We start from the raw sequence: 14,756 nt of genomic DNA, 5'->3' as shown, positions 1-14,756 counted from the left end.
CAGCTCCTGGGAATTGGAACCCTATCTCGAGTAAGGCAGAGCACGAGATGGGTTGAATGTATAGGACTAGAAGGACAAATAGGAAAATTAAGGCCATATGTAGCCAGTATTGCAATGAATTTATGGGGTCGTGACCTATTACAACAATGGAATACCCAAATTAACATTCCTGCTACTTCTAGAGCCTATATTTCTGGGGATAATATTAAAAGATATTACAAACGGAGAAAAACGGCCAATCGGGCTGTACAAGAACAAGCAATTGATGTCCCTTCAGAGATACCAACAGTCTTACCTTTAAAATGGTTGACTGAGAAACCAATATGGACAAAGCAATGGCCTTTAGCTGAGGAAAAGTTATAGGCTTTAGAACAGTTGGTACAAGAGCAATTAGATGCTGGACATATAGAAGAATCTACCAGCCCTTGGAATTCTCCTGTATTTGTGGTTAAGAAAAAATCAGGTAAATGGAGAATGGTGACAGATCTCAGGGCTATCAACAAGGTTATTCAACCTATGGGCCCTCTGAAATCTGGAATTCCTTTGCCCTCTTTATTGTCAAAAGGATGGCCTCTCGTAGTTATTGATTTAAAGGATTGGTTTTTCACTATACCATTACAAAAAGAAGATAGAGAAAAATTTGCCTTCACAGTGCCTACTTATAATAATTCTCAACCTTCGAGGAGGCACCACTGGGCCGTCCTCTCCCAGGGTATGTTAAATAGGCCCTCCCTGTGCCAATATTTTGTGAATCAACCATTGCAAATAATACGCAAGAAATTTCCCAAATCGATAGTATATCATTACATGGACGACATTTTGTTATCCGATTCAAACATGGATACCTTGAACAGACTGTTTGAAGAAATAAAAATACTTTTACCAAAATGGGGACTACAAATTGCTCCTGAAAAGATTCAGAAGGGAGATTCTGTTAATTATTTAGGTTATAAAATAGGTTTGCAAAAAATTAAGACACAAAAGGCACAAATTCGGAGAGATCGCCTACGGACTCTTAATGACTTTCAAAGACTATTAGGGGACATTTCCAGTCTATGGCCAGCTATTGGAATAATACCTGATTTAATAATTCATTTGAACAAAACCTTGGATGGTGACAAAGATTTAAACATTCCCAGAGAATTAACAGCTGAAGCAGAAAAGGAACTGACGATGATTGAGGAAAAATTACAACAGGCACATGTGGACAGGGTAAATCCAGAGCTCGATTGTATTCTCGTCATACTACCATCAAAAATTTCCCCTACAGGAATTTTAATGCAGAGAGATGATATTATCTTGGAATGGATCTTTTTACCACATAAACCAAGTAAGAAACTGAAAACTTATGTGGAAAAAGTCTCTGAGTTAATTATGAAAGGCAAGTTGAGACTTCGTCAACTAGCAGGCATAGACCCAGCAGAAATTATAGTGCCTTTCACTGCTGATGAACTAAAGAAATTATGGGAAGATAATGAACTATGGCAAAGAGCTTGTGCTAATTTTTTGGGAGACATTAATAACAACTATCCAAAAAGCAAGAGGCTTAACTTCATAAAGAGAACTTCTTGGATCCTTCCTCGAATCATCCGTGATGCTCCAATAACTGGAGCCCGTACATTCTATACCGATGCCAATAAAGCAGGGAAGGCAGGTTACAAATCAGAAGACTTGGGTAAGGTGGAACAAAGTCCTTATGATTCTGTCCAGAAGGCAGAATTATATGCCATTCTTATGGTGCTAAGGGATTTTAAAGAACCTATTAATATAGTTACTGATTCACAATATGCAGAAAGAGTTATTTTACATATTGAAACTGCTGAATTTATACCTGATGATACAGAACTAACCTCTTTGTTTATCCAGGTGCAAGATTTGATTAGGAACAGGCTTTGCCCTATGTACATAACACACATCCGATCCCATACGGGTCTGCCAGGTCCTCTAGCACAAGGTAATGCAGAAATTGATCAATTATTGATTGGTAGTATGCTACAAGCCTCTAAATTTCATAAAAAACATCATGTTAATAGCAAAGGTTTAAAGAAAGAGTTTTCTATTACATGGCAACAAGCTAGGGAGATTGTAAAGAAATGCCCTACTTGCTCTTTCTATAACCAAACGCCACTGCCTGCAAGGGCTAATCCAAAGGGCACCCAAAGGAATGAAATCTGGCAGATGGATGTGTTCCACTTTGCAGAATTTGTCAAATTAAAATATGTTCATCACACCATTGACACATATTCAGGCTTTCAGTGGGCAATGGCTTTAAGTTCAGAAAAAGCTGATTCAGTTATCACTCATTTATTAGAAGTCATGGCTATCATGGGTATACCTACACAAATAAAGACAGATAATGGTCCTGCTTATGTCTCTAGGAAAATGAAATGGTTTTTTGATTATTACAATATCAAGCTTGTTACAGGTATACCATACAATCCTACAGGTCAAGCAGTTATAGAAAGATCAAATCGAACTATAAAGGATATGTTGAACAAACAGAAAGGGGTAGAAAACACCCCCAGAAATAGGTTTCATATTGCTTTGTTAACCTTGAATTTTCTCAACGCTAATGAGAAGGGAACATGGGCTGCAGAAAGACATTGGATAATGGAAAAGTCTACTGAACTAAATCAACCAGTTTATTTCAAGGATGTGCTGACCTCACAATGGAAGCCAGGAGATGTGCTGCGTTGGGGAAGGGGATTTGCTCTTGTCTCCACAGGTGAGGAAAAATTGTGGATACTGTCAAAATTGATAAAGGTTCGTTTTGATGAAGAGAAGCCAGTTGGGAAAGATAAATAACAATTCAATCACATGGATGGCGATCGTACTGATGGTAAGAAATACAGACAGGTTGGGGGCAGGGTTCTCTTCTTATCTCCACAGGAAAATACCCATCTTCAAAGAATTTAAGGGACCCTTAATATTTAATTACTGGTGGAGGGACATGTTCTGTAAGTATTAATTTTTTTATATATGTATGTCTTAAACTTTCTTTGCTTTTCCTCATATCTGTGTCTTTCTTTATATGTCAGTATATGTCCTTGTTGTTAATGTTTAAATTTCCCATAACAAGCAACAAATTTTCCTACAGTAATCTTTCAAGTTTCCAGGATGAAGATGGGGCCCCACGACATCAACTCAATCTGGTTTTTATAACGTCATGAATTTTTTTTTTAAAGCGCTAATATTAGACCTGTTTTTTGGTACCAACTACATGAAACAATTTTGAATGGTGCACATTTTTGACAACACTCTGGCTGGACCTTCTCAAAACTCTCTGAGACTAATTACAATTTTCTTAGGTCAAAGGTTAAATTGGGAATCTTACCATCATTTGCTTTCACAGGACCCCCTAAGAAGAACATCACCCCCATGTCAGCAAGAAGCAATCTCAGAGGACGACATCCCATTTCCCAACAGAGTTTGCCCTCAGGGTTAGGGACATCTTTTAGTGGTTGGTTTAGAGTTGAGGGGATGGGGTGATATTTTTATGGACAAAAACAAAAAAGAAGAAGAAGAAGAGGAGAAGAAGGGGGATTAACTGGTTTTATGGGATGATTGGTTTTTGTGAATTACTGTTTATAGAAAATTGTACTGGTACTGTTTCTTGTGTATTGATATATTGAATATTGAATTGAGTGTTACTACCTCTATTTTTTGTATGAGTATGCTTATAACTTTGTCTATATTGTATTGATATATCTACCATATTACATTGTACATTTCTACCTCTGATACTATGACATTGTTTACAGTTGAAGATCATTGTCTTCATATATTGCACAGTTGTTTATTCTTTTAGTCTTCAAGTTAGATAGGTATTGAGAATTATATGTTTGTCATATTTATTTTTAAGTTAATCAGGTCTTTTAGTTACATAGAGATTATATTTAGTATAGATAGTATGATCTTCAGCTTCTTCGAAGAGCTGTAGAAAATGGCCTTTAATCTAACCTAAAATTTCTGTGCCAACGAGACACAATTACTCCTGGCAATACCACTCTACTCCCGAGAGAACGTTGAGCACCAAAGACACTCCACTGGGAGCTTGTCTTCTTGGCAGAACTGGCCTTTGGGTTAAGAAAAGCCCATACCTCAACTTCTGACAAAAATACAGAATATCCCTAAGTGGATGAAACAGGATTGTTTTATCCTGCCAAGACAGGGTAGGATAGTTCTAAGAATGGTATGTCAGTTATGTTAGGCCTTAGCCAAAGTTGGTTGACTCAACATTGCAAACGAGACTTTGGGTGATTGCCCAGGTAGTCAGTTGTCTCTGTCAATTGTTGCACATTTTGTATATCTCTCGATTGTTAAGTAATATTTATTCCCTTCTCAGATCTTTGACGGAGTTGAAGATTATATAATTGTAGTTACTCTTTATGTTATTTAGACTCCTTGAGATAGAATGTTTAGCAAAACTTTTGTTCTCAATATTGTTTGTTATATTTATTATTTGTTATTATTGTATATAGTTGTATTTGGTTTAGTTCTATCTTATTTAGACAAAAGGGGGAGATGTAGGGATATAGCCCCACCCATTGGGGGCGTGTTCGCCTTGGGCTAATGTTTACTGATAAATCTGCCGGGTGTGATCCCAGCAGCCCTTTTTGCTCTGCTTTTCCTGTTCTCCGCGCGAACCTGTGTTCCTGTAAGTCTATTTCCTTATTAAAGCTGTATATATTTTTATAATCTTTCTGCATTCATTTATGCGGCCACAAATGACTTGCATAGGTAGCATCCCTTAAACAACTTTAGAAACATTAGAAATGTATGTACAGTATATTCTAACAAAATAATCTCAACTTTGTATCAATATAAAAAATCAAAGTCAATGTAAAATATTTAATATTTAAGATTATCAGTGCCTACAACCAGCTGGAAGTAGCCTGGAATACTATGCCCACATTTTCAAAAGTGGACTATGAATATTTTCCTTTGTTTAAAAAAAGAGGGGGAAGCCGGCCGGTGGTGGCGCACGCCTTTAATCCCAGCACTCGGGAGGCAGAGGCAGGCGGATCTCTGTGAGTTCAAGACCAGCCTGGTCTACAAGTGCTAGGTCCAGGACAGGCTCCAAAACCACAGAGAAACCCTGTCTCGAAAAAGAAAAAAAAAAAAAAAGAGGGGGGAGTGGTGAGGGAGAATTTTCTATATTCTGCCAATTATATTTTAAATAAACGCTGATTGGCCAGTAGCCAGACAGGAAATAGAGGTGGGGCAATAAGAACAGGAGTTTTCTGCGAAGAAGAAAGCTCTTCCCAGAGTCCTGCCAAGACCACCGAAGAAGCAGAATATTACCTGCCCCACTGAAAAAGGTACCAAGCCATGTGGCTAACATAGATAAGAATAATGAGTCAATATAAGCTACAAGAGCTAATAAGAAGCCTAAGCTAATGGGCCAATCAGTTTATAATCTTATGGAAACCTCTGTGTGATTTTCTCTGGGACTAAATCGCTGGGGACCAGGCGAGACAGAAACCCCAATAACCGGGCCCTCATGTTACACCATTCTTCAGATTCCAACTCCGAAGACTAAGAGACAGGTTTAAGGGTTCCTAGGTGCAACTAGGTATTGCTGCATCTGGATTCCAGAATTTGTGGAAATAGCAAGGTCTCTATATACCATCATAAAGGCACACTGATTCCCTAATCTGGACTGAGAATAAACAGAAGACATTTGAAGCTTTTCAAGTAGTTCTAATTTGGCTCTCGCCTTAGAACCTTCAGATGCCTCAAAACCTTTTTATCTGTTTGTCCATAAAAGACTTTACAAAAGGGGGTTTGGCCCAAACTTTGGGGCTATAGAAGCACCCTGTGTTATACCTTTCCAAACGATTGAACCCTACAGCCACACAATGGCCCACCTACTTAAGAACTGTGGTGGCTACTGCTAGTTTAATGGAAAAAACAAAACAAGTAGACTCTGTACTAGGATCTTATACTCCTAGCAGCTCTTGGTGCAGTTGAGATCTTCTAAATAACACCAGAATGCTATATGTTTCTCTAATGCCTGTGTCACCCAGTACTAGGTCCTACTCTTTGACCACCCTCAAGTCTGGCTTTAGTAACCCACTGCTTTCAATCCTGTTATCTTCATGCCTGGTGATGACCTGCAGGTGCTCATCCACAGCCATGAAAGGTGAAGCCAGGTACCTGGAAGCTGTAGTAGTTACTTTAGTTGTATGCTTTGGGCCTAAGCCAGGTTCCTCGGCTCACAAAGCAGAACTGATTGATCTGACCCAGGTGATCACAAGTGATTGATCTCAGATGGGAAAAAAGGAAAGTTCACCAACGTTTCATGGAGAGTCATTATGTTTTTACCACAGTAGATGTCCATGGTGTGATTGATAGAGAAAAGGGGCCTCTGACCACTGGGGAAGAGGACATTAAAAACAAAACAAACAAAAATATTGGCCCTTCTCAAGTTCATTTGGCTTCCCCTACAAATTGCTATCTCCCCTACTCCACTCTGAGGACATCAAAATGATGGCTACCCTGAGGCAAGCTATAACTTGACCACTGTCCTGGCTTCCTCACAAACGGCCCTAAGACCAGTGGGGCCTATTGGTACTCTGAGAACATATACTGACTGATGTTGCTGGAAATTCCATAGTATATCCCAGAAGAAATAGAGGATGCAGAAGGTAAAATTACACAGCTTGAATCCATAGGTTTATGGAGGACACCAGAGGGAAAGATCATTCTCTCAGAAACAGCGGGCAGGACTCTGGGAACTGACCTTCGCCAAGATACTCATCTGGGGTTCACAAAACTTTCTGCATTGCTCAGACCAAGGTATATTATACTTAGCCTGGACAGTGTAGTGCGGGATGTCTTAGCCAGATGCCAGGTTTGTGTTAAAGTAAGTCCAAAACAGAGAGTCCATACCTACGAAGGTGTCTGAATGAGAGATCAACACCCAAGAGATGAAAAAAATCTAAGTTCACTAAGATCTGGCCTTCCAGGGGAGGATTACAAGTACTTCCTAGTCTTTTTTTTTTTTTTTTTTTTTTTTTTTTGTTAGAACAACTCAGCAAAATAAAATTCCGGTTTTTTGTTGGACATTGTTTCACACATACATCAAACAGGCCAAAAATAAATAAATAAATAAACAGCAACTTCATAGACAAAAAAAAAAAAAGAAGGAAGAAAAAAGAAACCTTTTATCTTTGGCCTGTTTAACCATCTCATACAAACCAACTACTTATAGTACAGCTAGGTACATACACAAAAAAAAGTTACTGGAATGCTCGGAATAAGATTTTTTTTGTTGTCGTTTTTTTTTTTTTTAACAAGGTTTTTTTTTTCTCCTTTGATATTATAATGAACATGGTCACACCACAAGTAAGGTCAGAAGTAGGACAGAGAATGCTCTGAAGGCTGGTCTGGTCACCCGTCATCATCAAAAATGGCTGACCCCTAACAATATGTACAAAAATATAAAATGTAAATCAAAAATACAAATTTTCCTTTTAAAGTATTTTTAAGAAAAAAAAGCAGGGCCTTGGAAGTTTTGGTTTTTTTCCTCCCCTGTTGTAAATTCATGTTGTGGTTTTGGTGGGTTGATGAAGAGCGCATGTCATCTGTGGGTGGCACTGCCTGCTGTGGGCGGACGGGGCCAGCTCCTCTACTCAAAGGTGACCACGTTTAAATTCTGAGACGGGAAGCGGAGGGTGAACAGGTCACGGCGGCCTTAGTTTAGCTTTTCCTTTGCTGTCTAGTCATCCTCGTCAGTCTTCTGCTTCTTGGTGTCAACATCATCATCCTCATCGTCTTCAGCTACCCGCTTGCCCGTAGGAGCCTCAGCTTCCTCATCTTCATCTTCATCCTCTTCCTCACCGTCACCTTCTTCCTCCTCCTCCTCTTCCTCCCCACCTTCTTCCTCTTCTTCATCTACCTCTTTGTCGGCCTCCTGCTCCCCATTTTCTTCATTAGCATTGCCATTGGCAGGTGCGTCTCTTCCATTCTCAGCCTCCTCCACAACTTCCTTCTTCTCCATCAAGTCCTTGGTGATGATCTCGGAGCTGGTGTCCATGGCCGAGTCTGACATGGTGGGGCACGCCGGTTATCCGCTGCAGCGAGTGCGAGACGAATCGAGTTCGAGGACTCTGGCGAGAGAGCTGCCGGAGTCCGCCGAGGAGGAGGAGGCGAGTGGGCAGCGAAGGCGGCTGCAGCAAGCGCCGAGCAGCACGGGGAACAATGCAAAGATGGCTTTTCAGAGCAGCCAGTGGGGTACTTCCTAGTCTTATATGTACTTTTTCCAAGTGGTTAGAGGCATTCTGGACTGAAACTGTTCAAATAGTAGCTTAAAAAGTTCTTCCAGGATGGGAGGAGATGGAAATTTTTAATAAATAAATTTTTAAAAAGATTTAAAAAAAGTTCTTCCAGGAACTGCCCCGCCCCCCTGATATGCACTACACCTAGCCATGGGGACTGACAGTGTTCTGGATTTTATAGCCAAAACCTCAGTTAATAGCTAAAGCTTTAGGCAGAGAATGAATACTGATTGTGTGTATTGGCTACAGATTTATGGTCAGGTAAAAAAGGAATAACAGGGAGTCAAAATAAACTCTAAAAAAATCTCTCATTAGAGTCCAGCAAAGGATGGATAGGCCTTCTTCCTTTGCTTTGATTTGGGCCACTGCAGCCCATATAGGAGAGATTTGCCCCCAGGAGATAATGTTAGGAAGACCTCCCACACTGCTTCCTAGGCTAAGAGAGCAACAGTTGGCAGAACTCTCTAACCACTCCTTCCTCAAGTCACTACAGGCCTCCAGTCCTCCATAAAAGCTATTCATTGACTACCCAAAAGACCTAGGCAAACTCAGATCCATCACCTGTTTCCCCTTGTTTCTGGTGAGACAGTCCTGGGTCAAGCAGATATCCAAAGAAGCACTTAAATCTATACATTAGTGATTTCTCTCCACTGCTATAGCTATGAAGGTAGCTGGTATTACACCAAGGGTCCACCACACCCCGGTCAAAATGTGGGAGCCCATAAATGTCACTGTCAAAAGAACTTCCTCCTGGACTATGGACCCATTAAAATTAAGGTTTCATCAGGCCACAGGTCTTTCCACTCTCTGCATCTCTAACTCTTCCTGAGTCTTATGTTTTGTCCTATGGGTATGAATATAGGGTCATAATCCAAACCCACCACCCACAGACGTGGACCTGAGAACTGAAGAAGACAGTTATAGGTAGGAGATAGCTAATGTGGCCACAGACCAGCAACCCATATTTCATCTTGACCATTTCTCACTGATACCCCACTTCAAGTGTCTAGTTGTATTGCGGAGATATGTGGGAGTTTGTCTTTTGAGATACAGAGTTATAATTCTCTTCATGCTGGGCAGCTGGACCCCTTAGTTGCCAGGAACAATGGAGTTTCCATTGCAAAAATTGTCATTGTGAAAAGAGGATTCCTAAAACAATCCTTTAAAATGATTCTGGGTTTTTGGGAAACAGTTATAACCTGAGGGGACCCGACTTTATGCGCAGGAAGGTACCTATGAATACATTTAAACTACTCTTCGAGGTCCCCAGGCCTTTGGGTCCTAACAAAGATCTCTCCATGCCAGGCCCAGGCCAACTTGCCCCTCCAAAGCAGTTAGCACACCCAGAGCCGCTGCCCAGAAAGACCACCCCTACTGTCCTAGTAGCTGAGTGATCCCATCCCTCTTTTCTACTCTTGATAATGTCTGCCACTTAGTTATTCATTTCCAGCCAGAAATAGGCCTTGATTGCTGGTTGTGCTTAAACACCTGTTCCCTGTACTACATAGGAACTGACCAGTCTGTCAGCCTATTGACCGACAAAACTCACTGTGACTGGGGCACCCCAAATTAGCATTAGAGGACTTAATCTGGGCACTTCCCCTTATCCTGATGCCCCCTATTCTGTCTTATGGGTTAATTCATCTGGATAACAATGATAGTACTGAGCCCCTGAGATTACTTGATGTATGCATGTACTAATGGTTTGACTAAACATGCCTTTCCAAACTAATAGACAGGTTGATTAGTACCTGCAGGTATTAAAAGTTTCCATTTCCATTTCATTAAAACAACAGATTCCCTTATAGAAATGGTCCTGCAAAGGGAAATTTGTTGTTTCTATGTTACTTGATTAGGAGTAATTGTAGAAATTCTTGCCATGGTCGGGGAAAACCTCAAAAAGAAAGAGACAAATACATAAATAATTGGTACCAGTCTCTGCTCTCTTGGTCCCCCTGGCTAACTACTCTGCTATCAGCACCAGCTGGGCCTTTAATTCTCATTCTAATAAGATAAATTGTGGGCCCTGCATCTTAAACTATATGGCCAGTTATGTATCAGTTCAGTAAAATTAATGGTCCTTGGGTCTAGCTACCTCTTTATTGCAGGGTGAGTCCACGACTTGACTCATTCACGAAGACCAGTGGGGAATGTAATGGCCCCAGAACATAGTATGCCCCCAGACCTTAGCACAGCTGACTCCGTGGTGGAAGTGTATTCAAGCTGTGAAAGTTAGCAGGTTATAGCACCATATGCCAACACTATAACAAAGACCTAATCCAGCAAGGTCCATAATTCTGAGAACATCTCTAAATGTACTAACCTTGCCTTTTGGCTTCTGTAATTCTTCTTCTAGCTAACTGTTCTCGTTAATTGAAGTATGCCAATTCGATACAGTTTTCGTGCTTAAAAGCTCACCCTGAGAAAGGCTTGGTGCTACACTGGGATCCTGGACACCCAGTGCACTTGCCGGGTGGATAGCAAAGGCTTTCTATAGGTTTAAACTCTTGTCTGAGTAGTTTCCTCGTGGATACTCCACAACAGTAGACTATCACATTTTCACTGTTCTCTCCAAGTAGATACTGGGGGAGGGTGTTGTCCAAAAGTTGTGCTTTACCACTTATTAGTATAATTAATAACTGTTGTCTTTTCTGTTGGTTGAGACATTCATACTTGTGTATGATGCTTTGAACAAGGATACCACCCCATTCTCTCCCTTCCAATTCATCTTCTATCCCCAGTTACAATTTCCTCCCTACTTCATGTATTTTCCTCTTTAAAAACAAATTAAAAACCCCAAGGATTCCATTTAGTGCTGCCAGTATGTACATGGGAGTAGAACCTTCTCCTGGAACATCGGTAGCCCCTCAGGAGCCTCATCTTAGAAGAAAGCTGGCTCTCACTTTCCAAACATCAGCTGTCAGGAGTTCTCAGCTTGACCTCCTTCTTTCTCCATGCTGGTATTTTGTCTGACTTAATCGTGTGCAGGTCATGTACACATAGTCACAGCTACTGTCAGCTCTTGTGGTACAATTGCCCTGCTGTGTTCAGAAAACAGTTCCACTGTATGAATCCACTGACTCTGTATCTTCAAATCTTTCTGCCCCCTCCCATGACAACTAGAAAACTCCTATGTAGACGGACAAGCAAAGTGCTAGGTGAAAGGTTGTGTCAGATTCTCTTGTGATTATACCATACTAATTATTCTCATGTTCAATGGCACAAAAAGTCTAAAATGTCACATGATTACGTAGAAAATGTTTAGCAGTGAGTGGCCCTGAAACACTGGCCCTCACATCTGCACTATTAACAGGCCAGGCATCAGAAGAGAGGTCACTGAGCATAGTTTCAAAACCACTCACTGGTCATCAAAGTATAATCCCTACAGAAGGCTATAAAAAGCCAAGAATGCAGGCTACAACTCATTCAGTTTGACCCTTGAAGTCCAGGTATTAAAATTTAACTGGATAAGATGTAGCTGTTTAATGTCAGGCTCCTAAATTGACTGTGGAATGAATGTATTTGTGAAGAAAGAATCACGGATCTCAGGCTAAAGCTGTAGAAGAGGAAGGGAATTGAACTTTTCCCACAATTCGTCCCTCAGCCAACATATTTCTTCCATCAAGCCTTGTTATGGCAGGTGTGTTGTACTAAATTGAACAGAAACTGCCACCCAGAAAACTAGACCTGGGGAGTGGGCGTGGCAAGTCAGGACTTGCCATTCTGTGCAGGGCTTATGACAGAAACAGCTGTCCAATCATAAAGGTGGGTGGGGTCGAGGGGTGGGACCTATTACAGAGTTTATAAGCTCAGGGCTGGGCAGAGGAGCACCAAACTGGTCTCCTTGCTGCGGACTTACATGACAGGAGTATTGAAGCCAAAAGGTAAAATCAGTGGCCCCGACGGGCCAGTGTGGTGGCAACTGCTGGCGCCTGTGCTAGGGCTAGCGCTTTTGCGCTTTCATGTGAACCAGGTTCTATCTAGTCATCCGAGTTCGTGGAGGCTTTGTTTCTTGCTAATTCAGGGCCCAGTCCTCGGGGGTTCTCACTTTAGGAGGTCCAGAGGGTCTGAGCTGCTCCGAGGAGGTACTGAAGGCTGGGAAGAGAGTTGGAGTGGGTGGGAAACGGCCTTCTAGATTTGGCTTTCGCCCCTCTGTCCTTTAAGCAGGGCACTGAGCAAGTTATTTGTAGATGACACAATTCAGACAGATGCCTCTGCCCCGCCATGCAGTTACAAATCTGTGAATCCCAAGTTTCCCCAGCTTTGAGATGGCTGCTGTTCACCTGGTAAAGGAGGGCCTTAGGATAGATACCCTTGGCTGAAAGGGTTTGAGAGGTGGAAGCTTCTGAGCTGGGGGGTGGGGTGGGGTGGGGGGAGGGCTCTCTCTAGTCTACCCTGGTCACTAGATTGTGTTCTACCCCCACTAAGATAGAACCAGGCCCTGGCTGAAGAGCTCTGCCTTCTTATCTCTGGAAATAAGACTCAGCTGTATTTGGTGTTCCTCATTCTACTAAAGGTTTTGAGTCTTGATCATAAATAGCAGCTTTTCTTTTTCTTTTACACATTCACTAATGTTACAAGATGGTTTATGAGACTTGTAATTGGCAATGACTAGGTTAAACCCTTCCCTGTCTTATTGTAGTGTTCTAATATACTGACTTTGGACATTCAATAGAAATTAGTACAGTGTTGTGTGCCTCATTTTTAGTGTGTGATGCTTACCATCATTCCCAAATCCCCTAAAAGTAACTGATTGGAAGGTGAAGATGTTCATAGTTTCATTTTACCTTTGCTGTGATTTTAGAAGTCAAGCTTTTATTTTCCCCTGGGTTTTTAGAGTATCTTCGCTTCTGGAGCATCTTCATCTGCTGTCATTTGCTGCCACCAGAAATGGACTAAAGCTTTGCAATCAGAGTACTACAAGAAAACATGACTTTTTAAGATCTGTTTTTCCTTGTTGAAAACCACCATGCAAAGTATTTGTTGATAATTTTATGAATTTTTAACTGTTATTCTTAATCTGATCATAGTTCTAGTAGGTAACTTTTTTGTTGTTGTTCTTTATTTTATTAAACATGTGTGACAAACTGGACATGTCTGAAGTGAAAAGATTTGACAGATCAAAACTGAAGAAAACCATTACTGAAGGAAAAAATACACTCCCATCGAAGGAAAGTAAGTCATGGAGGTTTCTAGTTGAGAGGAACAGTGGTGAAAGTTGGCAGAGTCAGTTAACAAACTGATGCTCTATTAAATTTTCCACAAAGTAAATGATAATAATTACTGTCCTATTATACTTAACAGTTTAAAATAACCAACAGCTGATTTTGTTATTGGGGATATGTAAGTGTTCCTGCATTAACAGAAACCAGTAGCAATAATAGTAGTAATAGGCACCAGTAGTATAAAGAAAAAAAAGTAATTTCTTGTTGAAAATTACAAAATTCACCTTAAAATCAATCTTGAAGTCTTTGACTAATCACTAGGGAAAACCCTATGTGTTCTTTTAATCACGCATTTTCCAATTTGAGCCTGAGATCTTGTCCCACTAACGAATTCTGCAGATGCTCTTCTTCTGATCTGTTCTGCTTAATGACAAATAAAATGGAATAAATTCAGATCTTGAATATACTTGATGCTCTCACACTCAGGGGATCATTGTTACTCCTAGAGTTACATCTTACTGGAGAACTTCAAAAAAATTTTCACAAATGTTGTACTATGCTTTTTGTTACACCAACATTGTTTGAGAGTTCCAAAACTGGATGAAACTGTTTTAAAGTTTCTTTATTGTATTTTGATAGATGTATTGGAAGGAAATGCTTCATTTACCTTTTCGTCTTAAATAATGGCAACTGTATAAATCAAATGGAATGTAAAACCTATAGTTTAAGTAGATATTAAATCTTAATATTAATTTAATATTAAACTTTAATAGGTATTAAAATGGTTGATGTGTACTCTCATATCACTTTATGAGGCTCTGTGGGTGGTACCTTGGTATTCTGAATTTAAAGCATTATGATAACCATTTAAAGAATTAACACAGATTCTTTTAATGGTGCTGGGTTTCAAACCCCAGGTCTTAGTTCATGCTAGGTAAGCACTGTACTACTGAGCTCCACCACACAGTCTGACAACAAGGAACTCTAGGAAGAAACTAAACCTATTAGAAAAAGTCTCTCCTAACAATATTTTGATGTTTCTTTTTTCCCTAGCTATTCAGCAGGAGAAAGATGATATTAAAAGATCATAAAATGAAGACATCCTTTCAAGATCAACTCCAACTTTGCCAGATAATGGTTTTAGGATTGTAGAGATTTTAGGGAGTGACTGATGGAGTCTCACTTCTACTGCCTTGGATGAAAGTCACCATTTGCCAATGATCATTAAATTTGGTTGTAAACTGCCCACTGGTGTGCAAATGTGGTTTTTCACTTGCTACAAGACAAGCCAATTCTAACCTAGAGTGGG

At 40.4% G+C, this 14,756-nt stretch overlaps 2 protein-coding genes across 2 annotated transcripts; one reads left to right on the top strand and one right to left on the bottom strand.

Moving 5' to 3' along the window:
* Positions 1–7,528: 7,528 nt before the first annotated feature.
* LOC130868029 (prothymosin alpha-like) lies at positions 7,529–8,148 on the bottom strand. The gene has a single exon (XM_057760262.1). It carries the CDS (start codon positions 8,054–8,056, stop codon positions 7,724–7,726), a length of 333 nt encoding a protein of 110 aa, XP_057616245.1. The 5' UTR covers positions 8,057–8,148; the 3' UTR covers positions 7,529–7,723.
* A 5,209-nt stretch (positions 8,149–13,357) lies between these two features.
* LOC130867949 (thymosin beta-15A homolog) lies at positions 13,358–14,538 on the top strand. The gene is made up of 2 exons (XM_057760171.1): positions 13,358–13,457; positions 14,501–14,538. Exons 1-2 carry the CDS (start codon positions 13,358–13,360, stop codon positions 14,536–14,538), a joined length of 138 nt encoding a protein of 45 aa, XP_057616154.1.
* The last annotated feature ends 218 nt before the right edge of the window (positions 14,539–14,756 follow it).

The sequence above is a fragment of the Chionomys nivalis genome, chromosome X (genome assembly GCF_950005125.1).
Source record: "Chionomys nivalis chromosome X, mChiNiv1.1, whole genome shotgun sequence".
Classification (NCBI taxonomy): domain Eukaryota; kingdom Metazoa; phylum Chordata; class Mammalia; order Rodentia; family Cricetidae; genus Chionomys; species Chionomys nivalis.
This window is presented reverse-complemented; position numbering and strand designations above follow the sequence as displayed.